This window comes from Mustela erminea, chromosome 9, assembly GCF_009829155.1.
Source record: "Mustela erminea isolate mMusErm1 chromosome 9, mMusErm1.Pri, whole genome shotgun sequence".
NCBI lineage: Eukaryota > Metazoa > Chordata > Mammalia > Carnivora > Mustelidae > Mustela > Mustela erminea.
Window position 1 is genome coordinate 109,771,431 of NC_045622.1, and position 16,441 is coordinate 109,787,871.

The following is a 16,441-nucleotide window of genomic DNA, read 5'->3' on the forward strand; positions in this document are numbered from 1 at the left end:
GCAAGTCTGGTTCAACATTCAAAAATCATTTAATGTAATCATCACATCAACAGGCTAAAGAGGGAAAATCACATAATCATATCAGTCAGTGTATCTAACTGAGCTCTTTCTGTATCCAGAAAAAGCATCTGGCAAAATCAAACATTGATGGTAATTTTCAGCCAACCAGGGGTAGAGGGCAGCTTCCTCAGCTTGAAATGGAACATCTACCAAAAAACCCTACAGCTAACATCATACTTAATAATACAAAAACAAAAGCTTTCCTGCTAAGATCAGGAACAAAGTAAGGATGTCTTCTCTCGTCCTTGGGGACCTTGTAGTTGAAGTCCTAGCTAATGCCAGAAGACAAGGGAAAAAAAGGCATATGGATTGGGAAGGAAGAAATAAAACTGTTTTTGTTTGCAGATGACATGACTGTCTGTAAGGAAACAGAAAATCAACAATAACAACAGGGCGCCTGGGAGGCTCAGTGGGTTAAAGCCTCTGCCTTCGGCTCGGCTCGGGTCATGATCTAAGGGTCCTGGGATCGAGTCCTGCATTGGGGGTCTCTGCCCGGCAGGGAGCCTGCTTTCCTGCCCCCTCTGCCTGCCTCTTTGCCTAGTTGTGATCTCTGACTGTCAAATAGATAAATAAAATCTTTAAAAAAACAAAAAACAAAAAAACCCCTAATAACAACAACAATAAAAACTCCTGGAACCAAAAAGCAATCATAGTGAGGTTGCAGGATGGAAGGTCAATATACAAAAGCTAATTGCTTTTATGGAGCCTGGGTGGCTCAGTTGGTTGGTTGACCGACCCCCCACTTTTTTTTTTTAAGATCTTATGTATTTATTTGACAGAGAGAGATCACAAGTAGGCAGAGAGTCAGGCAGAGAGAGAGAGAGAGAGAGAGGGAAGCAGGCTCCCCGCTGAGCAGAGAGCCCGATGCTAGATGCTGCGGGGCTCAATCCCAGGACCCTGAGACCATGACCTGAGCCAAAGGTAGAGGCTTAACTCACTGAGCCACCCAGATGTCCTGGGTGACCGACTCTTGGTTTCAGCTCAGGTCATGATCTCAAGGTCCTGGGATGAAGCCCTGGAATGGGCTCCCTGCTCAGTGGGGAGCCTGCTTGAGAGTCTCTCCCCACACCCATCGCAGCCCTTCCCCCCCTGCTCTCTCTCTCTCAAAAAATAAGTTAATATTTTAAGAAAAACCCAAAAGTTGATTGAGTTCCTATACAACACCAAGGACAAGTGACGTTTGAAATTAAAAATATGATATCATTTATGTTAGCACCCAAAAAAGTGAAATACATACAAAATCTATATAAGATCCACATGGGAAAACCACAAACTCTGATGAAAGAAATCAAAGAAGAGCTAAAAATAGAAATATCCCATGTTCATGGATATGAAAACTCAGTATTTTCAAAATGTCCATTCTTCCCAGCTTGATCTATAGAATCAATGCAACCCCAATTAAAACCTCTAAAAGTTATTTTGTGGGTGAAACAGTTTCCAAGGCTTATATGGAGAGGCAAAAGACTTAGAATATCCAACACAATATTGCAAAAAAAGAACAAAGCTGAGGGACCGACAGCTATCTGAGTTTAAGACTTACCGTAAAGCTCTAATCAGGGCACCGTGGTCTTGGCAAAAGAAAAGATGAACAGATCAATGGAATGAAACACAGAGCCCAGAAACAGACCTACATATGACAAAGGAACAAAGGCACCACAGTGGAGCAAAAATAGTTTTTTCCAAGAAAAGCTGCTAGAACAGCTGGACATCCACATATGACCAAAAAAAAAAAAAAAAGAAGAAGGAATCCCGACACAGACCTTACACACTTCACAAAAATTAACTCAAAATAGACCATCTACACAAATGTAAAATCCAACACTATAAAACTCCTATAACATAGAAAATCTAGACAACTGAGCACGGCAGTGACTTTTTAGATACACCAAAGTCATGATCCGTAAGAGGGTGACGGATGGCGTCATTAAAATTTGAGACTTCTGCTCCGCGAAACCACTATGGAGAGGATGAGAAGAAAAGGTCCTAAGAGAAAATATTTGCAAAATACAGATCTGATAAAGGACAGTTATCCAAAATACACAAAGGACTCCTAAAGCTCAGCCATGGGAAAGTGAACAACCCAGGTAAGAGATGGGTGAAGGCCTGGACAGACCCTCACTAGGAAGGGTGCACAGAAGGCGAGCCACCACCTGAAAATGACGTCGTACGCCGTCAGGGAAGGGCCAAGCTTCAGACCACGGACAGCGTGACGCTGGTGTCCCACTCAACTCGGCCCACGGGCCTTTGTAGGGAGAGCGTCCCGCAGAGGGCGCCGCCCCTTCCTCCAGGGGTTCTTCTTTTCCCCAAACTGAAACCCCGGGCACCATCTTTCTCTTAGAAGAAACTTCCATCTTCCGCTCCTAAACCATGCTCTAGCCCGGCTCGTGCGTCAACTTGTCTGTTGCGGTTTTCAGCCGTATCCCCACTGGGGCTGGGCAGGACTTGAGGTGACTAGCGCAGGGCTGTGTGAGGGAGGAAGAGCTTCGGCGCCAAGAGGAGGACCACGGACAGGCTCCTGCTGATGTTTGCCGGGCGGCAGAAGGTTCTCTCTTCAGGATGATTCACAGGTTCCCAAGTTTTCTGCATTGTTTACAAGCTCGTGGTTAACCGAGGAGAACACTTGCAGCATGTGTAACATAGAAATACGGATTTGGTCTCCGCACTGGTTCCTGACGGGGCCCCTAAAACACTTGTAATTTCTTGGGTGGCCAGAGTGTCTTTTGTTCTAATGAGGGGACTCTGGGTGGGCTCCTGGCTGGGGGCTGGTCACCAGAAAGACCGAGTCACCTGCTCTGGGGAGGGGAGAGGGGCTGGAGATCGAGCTGGTACCTGTTTGTGCCTCTGACGGGAAGCGACCGTGCACAGCCCGACAACACAGGGTTCCGAGTCTCCGGGCTGGCGACGACCACCTGCCAGGACGGTGGCACCCCAGCTTCCCGGGGACAGAGCGCGCTCCCGAACCTCGCCCTGTAGCTTTCTTCATCCTGCTCCTCCTATCATCCCCTAACAGCCTTTATGATCCGTCGGTAATAGTAGGCCAAGTGTCCCCCTGAGCTCTGTGAGCGGTTAGAGCAAAGCGGCAGACTCGCAGGCGGGCCCTGGGGACCTCCAGTGGCAGCCAAGTCAGACGGAAGTGTGCGGGTTCCCCCGCGGGCCCAGTACTGGCAACTGGCGTGCGAGGTTGGGGGTGGTCTGGGGGGACTGAGCCCTCCCCTGGGGACTCCGACACTGACTCCAGACATTCGGTGTCGGGACCGACGGAAGGAGTAACAGGACATCCCGCCGGTGTCCGAGAAACGGAGAATGCTGGGCGGAAGGGAACTGCCACGTGTGATGTCAAAGTGTCCTGAGGGGACAAGCAGCTTTCTTTCAGCAGGTCATGTGTTAGGACTTTCTCTCAGATTCTTAAAAGGGCAAGGTTTAGGCTAAGCTGTGTTTGGGGAAAAACCAAACCAAACCCCAGCCCCGAAAACCCAACCGTCTCGCCCCGATCACAGAGGTGGTCAAGCACAGAGAGAGAGAGAGTCACTTTGCACAGCTACAGCCCGAGGTGGGGACACGCTGTGTTTAGTTTTAGGTAGTTTTCAAATGGCATTGGCTCTTCACCAGCAACAGAAGAGCTGTTTTCTCTCTTTTTAGTCGTCTATGTAGCTGTCACCTCTGGGCGATACACACTGGCTTGATACACAGCCCTACTTGGCTTTCCCTTCTCATACTGAATTTCCTCTAAGCTGTATGGGCTGGTGAGAGACTCTCCAGGGGTCATGCCCTTTCCCTAATTTTCAGGCTTCGGCTCAGTATCCCTGGCTGCAGCTAGAGTCTCCTGGCCCAGCCGTGCAGGTCCCTCGCCCCACGTGAGCCTGGGCTCCAGGCAGCTCTGGGGTCATGCCGGTCCCCGACCCCAAGCAGATGCTCACCTTCCCCTCTGGCCGGGACATTCTGCTCTTGGGTCAGAATAGTTCTGGAGAACAGCATTTCCTGTGCCTCCCTCCACACCTGCGCCCTGCAGCTCCCGGTGTGTGCTGAGATGTGGGTGTAAAACGCGTGCTGGTTTCCAAAAATTTGGTGCATACCAAAGAACGCAGACGATCCATCGTGTTTGTTTGATTGCATGTTGAAATGACAGTAGCTAAAGGATAATCAAAATAAATGTCACCAACTCCTTCTCACTTTTTAAAATGTGGCTCCCAGAAAATGTTAAATTTCCGGCATGGTCTGCAGACATTGCCGCTGGCAGCTCTCAGGAGAGACGCAGAGGGAAAGCCGCCTCCCAGGAAAGGGTCACGAAGCCCTGTTTCAGGACCCCCACCCCCCACCCCAGGGGTGATGTGGACGCAGCTCCTCTGGCAGGTGCACGTGGGTCCCAAAGCACAGCCTGGCAGACCCCCCCTCCCCATCCAGTGCAGGGCTCTGCCTCCAGCTTGCCGCCACGAATCTCTATCCAAAGGAGCCAAAGGGGGATTGAAATGGTGGAGAATTAAGTGTTTTTCTTCCCCTCTGTGGTTCCCCGTCAGAATTTGCTGTTCCAAACACAGCTCTAGGAAATGCCAGCGGCCGCGGGGCTCCGTGCTGACCCCGCTATGCTCCTGAGTGAGCGTTCTAAACGGGCTCTAAGGAGCGGGGGCGATTCATAAACACGGAAACATGACCGATACGTTTCAGCTACTAAGTTAATTACAACAATGGAAGACATTTGAAGCTTTTAATCTTCTTTGCTTTTCCAATAGAACCAAAAGAGAGTCAACTTAATAACTAATCTTACCTGCTGGTTTCTGCAAACTCGTTATTTTAACCATATTTTAACAAACAATAATAATATTAGAACAGTAATTAGGGAGAAATTAATTGGACAGTAGAGCTTTCCCACACTCAAATGAAAACACATAAGAACCTAGGTCACTGGCAGGCACAAGCATGAGCCCGCTGCCCGTGTTTCAGGGTGGCCCGAGGGGAGCGGAGAATTTGTGTGACTCTGGGAAAACGTCCGCACTTGGGAATTCCTCAAGGTTTTCTGTACTTTTCTGGAGATTTTAAGTTGTATCTTAGCAGCCCATCTGGAGAATTTATTTCAAAATTCTTTTAGTGAAAAATCATTATGCTTTTTAGGAGGAGAAGCCTCCAGAGGAAAATTTCCAAGACAGGGTGAAGGCGAGGGAACGGGCCGTTTCTTCCCCAGAGCCTGCCGGCACGGGCAGTGCGGACGGTGCTCCCAGAGTCGCCGGGAGCCGCTCTGTCCCCGGGGCCAGACGGCCACCATGAGCTGTGTCCCGCACTTCCTCCAAAAGTGGGTCTGTGATCGCTGAGACCCTCACCGAGACCTCTGAGTAGATCCCCCCGGCCCCCGGATGCAGAGGGAAAGCCTGACCTTAGTGACACGGCTGCTGACCAGGCCCGGCCTCGTGTCCCTCCAACAACCTTTCTAAACTACGCATCCGTTTCCCTCAGAACATTGAAACAAGACCTGCGCGCATTCCGCCGTCCCCACACTAACTCTACTCAAGCTTCAGGCCTTTGGCCTTGAACTCGATGCGGAGAATCTGCGACAGGCACCTCCCGAACTCCTCCAGGATCATCTGCTCCGCCAGGCCATCGGGGCAGCGCGCCTTCTCCGCCTCTTCGCCCTGGGCCAGCAGGCAGGCGCACGCGGCCTCCACCACCTCCCAGGAGATGCACGAGGACGAGCGCCTGGCGGGAACAGAGCAGTTACAGGCCGGGCCCCCGTGCCACGCCTTAAGTTCCTGATGGGTAAGGGGACGTCCTGGTCACGGGATTTACAGCGGGTCACCGGTGAAGTCTAATGCCAGCTCCCTTGTACCGGAAACCTTGACCATACGCAGCATTTTGCCTTTAGGAGTGACCCGTCCACCTCTCGACTCCCCCGTCACTGCAGGGTCTGAGGACGGTCCGGAGGAGATTACTTGCAACCTGCAGGGGCTCCGGGGTGACAGTATCCAGCTCGGGGTCCGGGCAGGGGTAGAGGCAGGTCTCTTGGGTAAGACAAGGTCCTAGAGAAGCGCCGGGCAGCCTGCTCCCAGCTCCGGCCCCGGGGGCACCTGAGCTCTCAGAGGCCAACCGCCCTGAGGACTCGTCCCCGTGGAGGGGTGCTGTCGGCACAGTCTCCCCCCCGAAGTCCCCCCCGGGAGCCCTGAACAGCAGGACTCTGTCGTGCAGGACTGGCCGGGGCCCTGAGCTCAAGGGGCAACGTGGCTTCGCTCCACGGCTGCCCACATCGCGCTCAGACTGCAGGAATTCAGGAAAACTTCCCCAAGTGCTGGCAAGCGTTGGAGGACGAGAACAGACACGGGGGTTGGGATGGGTTAGAACCTCTCTGTGCAGACACGAGAGAACATCTCCGCTCGCCCGTTCACAGACAGTGAGACCGTGTTCGGTGGACTTTTACTGGTGAAGACCCCTGCACGCCCAGGGACGAGTACCTCTGGTGTCTCTGACCAAATAGGCACGAACTTGGCTTGGCAAAATGATATGAATTCGAGACATCTGGTACTTTATCATGAGAGCACTCAAGGCATTGAATTGAAAGGAACTTTTTCAAGTGGATAAACCAAATCTAATACATAGTAAAATTATTGCCCAAGCTTTGAGATCCGCTGGGCTTATAACGTGGCCTCAGCCCAGCTCAGTGGGGCGCTACCCACCTAGTGTGAGGCACTTTACCGCCCCCGTGGGAAGGAGCGCGGCGGGCAGGCTGTCTCCCCACACGGCCAGCAGCCGGTCAGGTGCCTGCGGTCCGGAGATCATGCCCTCGCTGCCCGGGAGCGCTGGCCCGTCGGCGATCCCCACGGGGCCCCTCTGCTTGTCCACAACGTGGGTAGCTCTGTCCGTGAGGACAGACAGCACAGAGCGGTCTCCGTGGTGGGGGCCCCCGCGGAAACAGCGAATAGAATCTCAGGCTGGTCCAGCAGGGGAGTTGTCACCTCGTCCCCACCGCTCCTCGCCTCACAGACAGACAGACAGACACACACACACACACACACACACATACACACGCTCTTTCCAGTATATAGACTGACTTTCTCAAATTAACCTCTGTTTCCCCTCTTCGGAGGGTGGGTTCACAGTACCTACCTATCTTGTCTGAATTTTGCTGGTCCTGAGAATTCAGCTGGTGACAACTGATGGCTGCCTTCAGACCCTCCAACCTCCATAGAGTTGGGCATGTTCATTAGGGTTTTCCGTTCTGGGCTTTCTTCATAATTTTTGCAACCAATGCATTTGCAAATAGAAGAACACATAATTTTGGCCTGGTAACATAAAATGCTTCAATAAAATTAGACTGCCCTATAAGTCACCAAAAAACAACACATTCTATTTGGACCTTAAATAACTCTGTGTGTGTGTGTGCGTGTGCGTGTGCGTGTGTGTATTTAATCTGCAGTTTTCATACAGACGTGGGGAGGGGGTTTGGAAGGCTGGCGTGCGAGTGTGGGCGTGAGTCCCGAGCAGAGGGGGGTCAGCGCGCTGCCCGGACTGGAACACAGGTCCTAGGATCCCAGCAGACAGCTCTCAGCTCACCCCCTTTACCGCATTTCGCAGATACTGCGTATCCACACATGGGGGGTTTGTGGCTCCCCGCCCCGCCCGCCGCATCCAATAAGCCCGTTGGCACAGGTTTTCCATGGTCTTTGCTCACTTCGTGGCTCTGTGTCTCATTTTGGTATCGCTCTCAATATTTCAAACTTTTCGTCACTCTTATGTTTGTTCTAAGATCTGTGCCCAGCGATGGCAACTAAGGTCATCAGAGGACGCTCAGTATTTCTGATGAGGGAACGTGTCTTGTCTCTTAGACTTTGTGCCACTGCATGCCCAGCGGAGTCCAGCGTCCACACACCTGCACTGGACCGGCTTGAATGCAGTGTTTGCTTTCTTGTGGAGCCCTGGACCCGAGCCCATGTCATGTCCCAAGGGGGGCCTGTGTCCTGCTGGCTCTGCTGTTGCAGGGGATGTGTGGCTGGGGAGAGTCTGAGACCCACCGAGGGCCTGCCTTGCGTGGCCGTCCTAAGGGAGGCCCTGGCCACTTGCTTGTGGGGGGAACTCGGCTTCTTGGCACAAGGCAGCGTGTCTGGAAGCCAGGGCCTCCCCCTGGCTCAGGCTGGCCTCCCTCTTTGTCTCAGCTGCTGGGGGAGGGGTCCCTCAGGGATGCACATCAAAGGGTATCTCTTGTGTTTTACTCTGCCCCCTGGATTTTTTGAGCAAGAGGCCCCTCAGGATTTCCAGTGGACTCTCAAGAGCACAGGACACCCACCCCTCATGTGGGCTGCTGCCTGGCAGAGGCTCAGTCTCCGGAAAGTGGGTGAAGATCAGGCAGAGAGGCTGCAAGACCATCCGAAGCCTGCTCCGCGGTGGGGGTGGTGGTGGCACTCACAGCTTGAATCCTGTATCTGGCATGACTTGGGCCGCATTTCCAAAACCCTAGCTGGGGGGAGGCTGGGCCTGCTCACTCAGAGCTTCCAGCACATGTCCCCAGAACCATGAGGACTCTTCTCAAGCCTGACCGTCTGGGACAACCTTGTCCAAATAAAATTCACAGATCGCCCTCGAAGACCGCAAGCACACCAAGGGAGAGCCTTTCAAGGAAGGGCCCTCGCGGCCCTTCACTGCTGGGGCCTGCGGGCTCTTTCCTCGGTCCCTCCCTCTCCTCCAGCACCAGGAATGGAGGGGGAAGCTGAAGGGAGAGAGTGAGCCCCTGCACGGCCAGTGAGTCCCCGAGAAACTCCGGTCTGGGAACTGCTCTGCCCTGCTGTGTGCTCAGCCTGGAGGCCCTGCGGTCCACTGTGGTCTCGGAGCACCAGCCTGGGGATGAGGCTCCACACGGAGGAGGCAAGGCCCACCTCTGGGAGCACCCGACCTGCTGCCACGGAGCGGGCCGGGCCACGGGGCAGGAGCCTCTGCTGGGCGCTCATGGTGGGCTTGAGGCAAGCAACGGGCTCCTGAAGGGGCCCGGGGGTCATCAGCAGGTGCCCCTGCGCCCGGGCCGGGGCGTCTCACCTCGTAGCACTCGCAGTAGTTCTTCAGGCAGCCGGAACGCCGGCAGTTACAGCCCTTGTTGTGCCGAGGCTTCACGTCTCCCAACCTCCCTTTCCCAATTTTTGGTTGGAAAGCTTCTGGATTCCTATCAAGACATGCCTATAAGACAGAAAACACAAAACTCCATCAAAATGTACTTTATTATGTAAAAATCTTGTTCAGTGAAAGGTATCTCCGTTGTCTGCTACGTTAATCCATCTGTAGCTTTAGGATTCGTCACAGGACACAAAGGACTAATACACAGCCATCAAAAAGGACGACATCTCACCTTTTGCAACCATTTGGATGGAAAGAGAGGGTGTTATGCTAAGCGAAATAAATCAAATGCAATGATCATATGATCTCACTCCTATGTGGAATTTAAGAAACAGAACAGAGGTGCATAGGGGAAGAGAGGGAAAAATAAAATAAAATAAAATCAGAGGAGGAGGCAAACCATAAGAGACTCTGAGCCCTAGGAGAGCGACTGAGCGCTGCTGGAGGGGAGGCGGGGGGTCTGGGGTCACTGGGTGACGGGCACGAGGGAGGACACGAGATGTCATAGAGCACCCAGATGAGCACTGGCTACTATACGCAACTGGCAAATCCCTGACCTCCACCTCTGAAACTAGTAATACATTATTTGTTGATTAAAGAAACAGAGGGAAAGCAAAAAGAGAGAGAGAAAGCATGAGGGGAGAGAAGCTGTAGCAGACTCCCCACTGAGCACAGAGCCTGATGCGGGGCTCGGTCTCACGACCCTCAGACTGTGCCCTGAGCCGAAACCAAGACTCGGACACTTAGCCAACCGAGCTCCCAGGCACCCTGTATCTCAAGCACTTTTAGACACTTTTAGAATGCATGTATTTGGTGGAAAAAATATTACCTTAATGGCCTTGAACCGCTGGATTTCATGACGTAGGTTGTTGCAACAATTGTTACAGTTGCAGTTGTTGCAGAAGTCCCCGCTGGCGAAGCAGTCACAGTACCTGGGAAACGACAGCACAGCGCGTCAGAGGCACGGCGCGTGGGGACAGCAGCACGCGTGGGGACTCAGCCGGCCAGTGCGCTGGAGGCCGCTGCAACTCTTATTTAGAGACTCTGACTCCTTTCGTGTGAAAGCTAGAGCACCTGGGTAGATGCTGTCCTGGGACTGGCGGGGAGAATGAGAAACCAGTTCAAGCCCCAGCCGCGGCCGTCCACTGTCCCCCCTGCCTCGTGCCCACGGACACTCTCCCCGGAGCGCCCCGCCGGCCCTGGCCACCCACACGCGCCCAGCCGAGCCCTCTTCTTGGCCAGACCGTGACTGTCCGCGGAAACGAACGGGGCCTGGAGGCCGAACCTGGCTTGGGTTCGATCTTCCTTCCACTCCCTGTCGGCGTGCGGAGGAGGAGACGAATGGGGAGAAACCGCGTGCGAGGCCACTGCGCTCCGACTCTCTCATCGTGAAAGGGTTGTTCGTGAATTCGGAGTCTGCAGGACAGCTTTTAGCCCAATCTCTCCCCAGACGTGTCCACTGTGCCCTGGGATTCCGGAGGTCCTAAAGGCACAGAATGGGTTTTCCCGGAAGACCTGTCAGAGTTTGTGGCTACGACACCTGCCCTCGGACTGTCCAGGAGGGGCGCGCGGAGACCTGTGGCTTATGCGGGTTCAGCATGGGCGAGGATAAGACACTTTCCTCAACTCACGTGTAACTTCAACGTTGAGACAAGGACTCCCAGTACTTTCCCTATAACCTGCACCCCAGAGAGGCTTCCGGAGTTCATCGGCCACTCCGCACTCCCGCTTGTGACAGGACAAGACCCGCGCCGCTCTCTCGGGAGGGCATGAGTCCCTGAAGGGAGCTTCAAACCAGGCCCCCATGTTACCTGACAGAGGCGATGTGTCAGCGTCCTGAGCTGGAACTTGGAAGTCGTGGCATCTAACCTGCCCGTCTCAAGGGTCGCCCAGGGGAGCTCGGGACATCACACGAATGTGTCTCCGGTACAAGTGTCGTGTGACGCCAGGAGGGCCCATGGCTGGCAACACGGTAGACTGCACGTTTGTAGAAACCTCACTGTTACAGAATTCCTAAACATTTTTCTTTCAATATTTATTGTCTGAATTCTTTTAAATAATAGAGTAAAATACATGTCAAGCCAAGAGGAAAGCAAAGGAGATTGCCAGAGATGAAATAAAGAAGAAACCGTGAATCCAAAGGGGAGAGTTCTGTAGCTGCCAGTGTCATCCCGGGGCGCCCGCCGTTCCCGGTGACCAGAGCCCGCTCCTGCGGGAGCAGAAGACCAAGTCTGGGCTATCGAAGGTGAGAGTTGCACCACATAAAGCAAGGATCCTCAAAAGACAACTTCCCCACAAATCCCCTTTGTAGAAGCACTGGGGATACATGCCCCTCCCAGGCACAGGGGGAAACAGGAGAGCAGCTCATAGGGCTTCCGGAGCACTAGGATGGACAGTGGGACGGGCAGAAGCGGGAAGAGACGACAGAGGTTCAGAGGCCGGAAAGCAGAGGGGAGAGTTGTGGACAGCAGACTGAAGGACCCCGAATCCTGGGCTAGTGGGAGAGAGCGAGGAAGCAGCTCGGAAGACTCTGGACTCGGTGGTTCCAGGCTGCTCTGGAGTGGAGTGGGGGAGGGTGGGATGAGAAGAGAATTGGTTGACATTCTAATGAGGAGGGAGCAAGCCCCCAGGTCCTCCCCTTGCCAGCACACTCCTCCTCTCCACCAGCCCCTGCGGCAAGAGACTGAAATGACTCTCTGGGGCAAGAGGACTGAGGGTGGCGCTATCACAACGAGCCCCAGGAGGAAAGGTGACTGTTGAGACCCACAGCTTTCTTCTACTTGGCCCCTGGAATCCTAAGGCCGCATTGCAAAAGCCTTCTCTGGGGATGCCGACCAGCCCAAGAGCGAATAGAGAGAGGAGTCCCACAGTGAGGTTTCCCAACAGATGGCTTAGTCTTACCACCAAGAGTCCGTGGGAAGCTTAAGTCTCGTTCTTAAATGTGAGCGGAGTGACAGCCAGAGATCCACAGACATTTCGGGAAACCTGACATAAAAGACAGAGGCCTAAAGAAACAGACTGTCCAGAGAAAGGAAACTGCTGGATAGATTAAGAAACAAGAAAATGGTACTTTACAAAACAGAGTATAAAAACGATGTTCTGGAAAATAAAAAAGTAATCACAGATAGGATTATCTTAACAGAGGATGTGAAAACTGGAGGAGAGAAGGAGGTCCAGAAAGATACAATTTTGAGAAGGAAGGGCAGAAGATGATTGAGGAACATTTCTCAGAACTAAAGGGCATGAGTTTGCAGAGAAAAAGGACTGCCAAGCGGCGAGAGAGTCCCAAAGCAAGATACTACTGTCCAGTTTCAGAGCACGGGGAACCAAGACAGGCTCCTATAGGTTCCAGATAGAATAAAACCAGCTTCACACAAGGAGCAAGAACAAGAATTATGTCAAAATTTCAATAGCAGGGGCGACTGGGTGGCTCAGTGGGTTAAAGCCTCTGCCTTCGGCTCAGGTCATGATCCCAGGGTCCTGGGATCGAGCCCCACATCGGGCTCTCTGCTCAGCAGGGAGTCTGCTTCCTCCTCTCTCACTGCCTGCCTCTCCCCCGACTTGTGATCTCTGCCCCTCAAATAAATAAATAAAATCTTTAAAAAAAAATTTCAATAGCAGCACTGGAAACTAGCAAAATCTTCAAATTTCTGAAGAAAAATTCAGCATTCAAAGCTGAACTGAGATTGGAAATCCAACTATGCAATCCAAAACAAATGGGATCCAGGCACCAGGCGATCGAACTTGGAAAGGAAGCAAAGGAAGCCCTTGGTGTGGTGGCAGAGGGAGAGTCCATGGTCGGGGCTGGTGTGACAGCGTCTAGACGGGGACAGGCGCGCAGCTCTGAGAAACACTTCCTCCATCAATACAGCTGAGTATGTAGCAGGTCTGAGCGTGATGGAAAAACAGCTGTCTACCCAGAGGGCAGTTTAGGGTTAAATTAGTGTCGTGCACAAAGGAAACCCAGTATCAACTATGACCTCCAGGGAAACGATGAAGAAGTGCAGGAAAGGAAATGAATCATGGTCCAGCAGGGACGGTCCAGCAGGAAGTAGCGTTTTCCCCGTTGTGAAACAGAAACACTTGCTACTGATCTAAGCACATGTGTCTGATGTCTGGGGTGGGAGATGTGTAGGGAAGGGACAGCAAGGCCCACATCCCCCACGGTATGAAACCAAGAGAAGACGCCCCCACTGAAAAGTCAGGAAGGTAGCAAAGCAGGCTTGTTATTTACATATGTGAGGACAAATATTAAAAGAGTCTGTTTAAAGAGTTGAAAATTCCTGGAGATCAGAAAATAAGGGGCAGTTGTCAGGGAGCTACCATTCTTTGTGACAAGTCTTATATAATTCCTTGGCTTTTAAAACTGTGTGAGGAGGCGTGTGGCTGGCTCAGCTGGTGATGCATGTGACTCTTGACCTTGGGATTGAAATTTGAGTCCCACGTTGGACGTAGAGATTATTTAATACTAAATTCTTTTAAAAAGATAAAAATTAAAAAAAAACTCTTTGTGTGTATTATCTGGATAAGAATAACTAAATTAAAAGTGAGAAAGGATTGGGACGCCTGGGTGGCTCAGTTGGTTGGACGACTGCCTTCGGCTCAGGTCATGATCCTGGAGTCCCGGGATCGAGTCCCGCATCGGGCTCCCAGCTCCATGGGGAGTCTGCTTCTCTCTCTGACCTTCTCCTCGTTCATGCTCTCTCTCACTGTCTCTCTCTCAAGTAAATAAATACAATCTTTAAAAAAAAAAAGTGAGAAAGGATAAACTGAAAGACAGAGAAATCAGATCAAGGCACATCATAAAAAGATGAAGAGATTAAAAACACAGAAAAGAGGTTAAGAGGAGCGGTGCACAGCTGGAGGGGCTAGCACACGGCAGATCGGCATTACAGGACAGAAGAGAGAAAAGGGAAGAGGCTGTGGAATGAAGATACCTGTGAGTGTTGAAAGTTGTGGGCCCTCTGACTTCAGAAGCATAATGAGCCCCAAAAAGATAAATACAAGGAAAAAAGACAGAAGGAAAATCTTAAAAGCCCCAGAGAGGAAAGACAGCTTATCTAGACTGACAGCTTACTTCCTGCTAGAAATAATGGGAGGGATGCCTGGGTGGCTCAATTGTTAAGTGTCTGCCTTTGGCTTTGTCATGATCCCAGAGTCCTGGGATCGAGCCCTGCATCGGACTCCTAGCTCAGTGGGGAGCCTGCTTCTAACTCTGCCTGCCTCTCTTCCTGCTTGTGCTCTTTCTCTCCCTCTCTCTCTGACAAATAAATAAATAAGATCTTTTTAAAAAGAAAGAAAGAGAAATAAAGGAAGAAAGGAAAAAAGAAAGAAAGAAAAGAGAAAGAAAGAAAGGGATATAGTAAAAACAGTATCTTCAAAGCTCTGAGAGGAAAACCAACAATCTAGAATTTTATACCCAAACTATGCTTATTTACCGAGGTTCACTCCAGGCACATTTCTTCTCTTGTTCTACATACTTTGGTGATTGGCTTGATTGATTCACACTTGCCCCTCTACTTTTTTAAATTTTATGTTGAAAATTTTTAAATCGCGTTTGCCAAACCTAGTCTGTCTTCTACCCTAAAATGCACATTTTCTTCTTCCACCAACGCGGGGAAAGATGATCTACATCGGCTGCTTATCCTTCCTCGTCACCCGTCACCCTTCCTCCTACTGCACCCCGACCTTCTTCTCTGCCCTACCGGCTCTCAGAGGCAATCAATGACCTCCTTGCTGGAGATGCAAGGACCTCCTCGCTGCACGTCTGTCTCAGTAGCTGTGACTCTCTCCTGTTCCAGAACCACATTCCCAGCTTCCCGTCAGACATTTCTACCCCCAACTCAGCATGTCTGGCCTTAACTTGTGATCTTCTCCCACTCCACTCTGCTCAAGCCGGGCTCCCTCTCTGCGTCCGTGGTGCCGTCCACCACTAACAGAATCCCAAGTCCCTTCTGACTGTTACCACCATTCTCTCTTCCCCCATACCTGAGGAGTTATCAAGTTTACCAATTCTGGCTCAGAAATGTCTTTTTTTTTTTTTTCAATTTTAGCTTTATATAAGTAAATCACATTTGTTGAATAAAAGTTTTAGATATAAATTAGCAAAAAGAAAAAAAAATTACAGTCACTCAGAATTCCACTCCCTAGAAATGATCATTTGGTGAACATACTTCAGATTTTTTCTCTAAAACTATACATACTGAAATAAACATATGTTGTTTGATTATATATTACATACAAACAAAAGCAAGATCATATTCTAAACATTGTTTCAACATGTTTTTATTACTTGTCAGTATCAGTAATCACTCTAACAACTGGTTTTTATTACTTATCACTATTATGAGTGTTTCCCATGTACATAGATGTAGACACTGTTTCAGTGACTGCACAGTGTCCCCTTTTACAGAAGCAGCATAATTCAGTTAATAATTCTCTTCACACTGAACATTTAGATTATTTTATATATTTTGGAATGTAAACAATATTACACCAGTGACATTGGCCTCCTTTCTGTTCCCAGAAGCCTGTACCTTCCCTCTCTTGCCACAGGGCCTTTGCATGGGCCGTTTCCCCTGTCTAGAACATCGTTAGCCACCCACTTTCAATCTACCTCCACCTGATTAACTCTCTGCATCCAAACACTCCTCCTTAGGAAGGTCTTCCCTGGCTTTCAGACTTGGTCCTCTACCCCTCCCCCACCCCGACACCCACTATCACTCCTTTACCACATTTTCCATATCTCCACTCTGACCTTTACCTATATGATTGTTTTATTCATGTCCATCTCCCACTTAGACTGTGAGTGCCAAGAAGGCAGAGACCATGACTATCTTGTTCATCTCAGTCTTTCTCATTCCTGAAATCACAGAAATTAAGAAATATTTGTGGAATGAATGAGTAAATGTATATCTGAAATAATCTTAAGTCTCTGTTTTGTTCTACCATCCCTGCCTCAGTTCAGGTCTTTCTTGCCTCTTCTATACTCTTGTGATAGCCTCCTAACTCACCTCACTTTCAACTTCCTCTACCTTGCCATCATTGCTAAAACATATATTAGCAAAAAGAAGCAAAGAAAAAACTAGAAACAGAAAACACAAAATAGTGATTCCTGGGTGGCTCAGTGAGTTAAGTGTCTGCCTTTGGCTCAGGTCATGGTCACAGGGTCCTGGGATTGAGCCCTGCATTGGGCTCTCTGCTCATTAGGGAGCCTGCTTCCCACCCCCGACCCCCACCTGCCTCTCTGTCTACTTGTGATCCCTTTCTCTGTCAAATAAATAAATAAATAATATTTTTT

At 50.7% G+C, this 16,441-nt stretch overlaps 1 protein-coding gene across 2 annotated transcripts in view; it reads right to left on the minus strand.

Moving 5' to 3' along the window:
• Positions 1 to 4,506: 4,506 nt before the first annotated feature.
• TESMIN (testis expressed metallothionein like protein) overlaps positions 4,507 to 16,441 on the minus strand; it is a 38,306-nt gene continuing 26,371 nt past the window's right edge. The window contains exons 8-11 of one of the 2 annotated variants that reach the window (XM_032359608.1): positions 9,971 to 10,073; positions 9,067 to 9,204; positions 7,147 to 7,322; positions 4,507 to 5,745 (exon numbers count right to left, since the gene is read on the minus strand). In XM_032359608.1, the coding sequence (XP_032215499.1) occupies positions 5,553 to 5,745; positions 7,147 to 7,322; positions 9,067 to 9,204; positions 9,971 to 10,073 (610 nt within the window). In that variant the 3' untranslated portion in view covers positions 4,507 to 5,552. The remainder of the gene's footprint in view (positions 5,746 to 7,146; positions 7,323 to 9,066; positions 9,205 to 9,970; positions 10,074 to 16,441) is intronic. The other variant, XM_032359609.1, reaches the window with a different exon arrangement.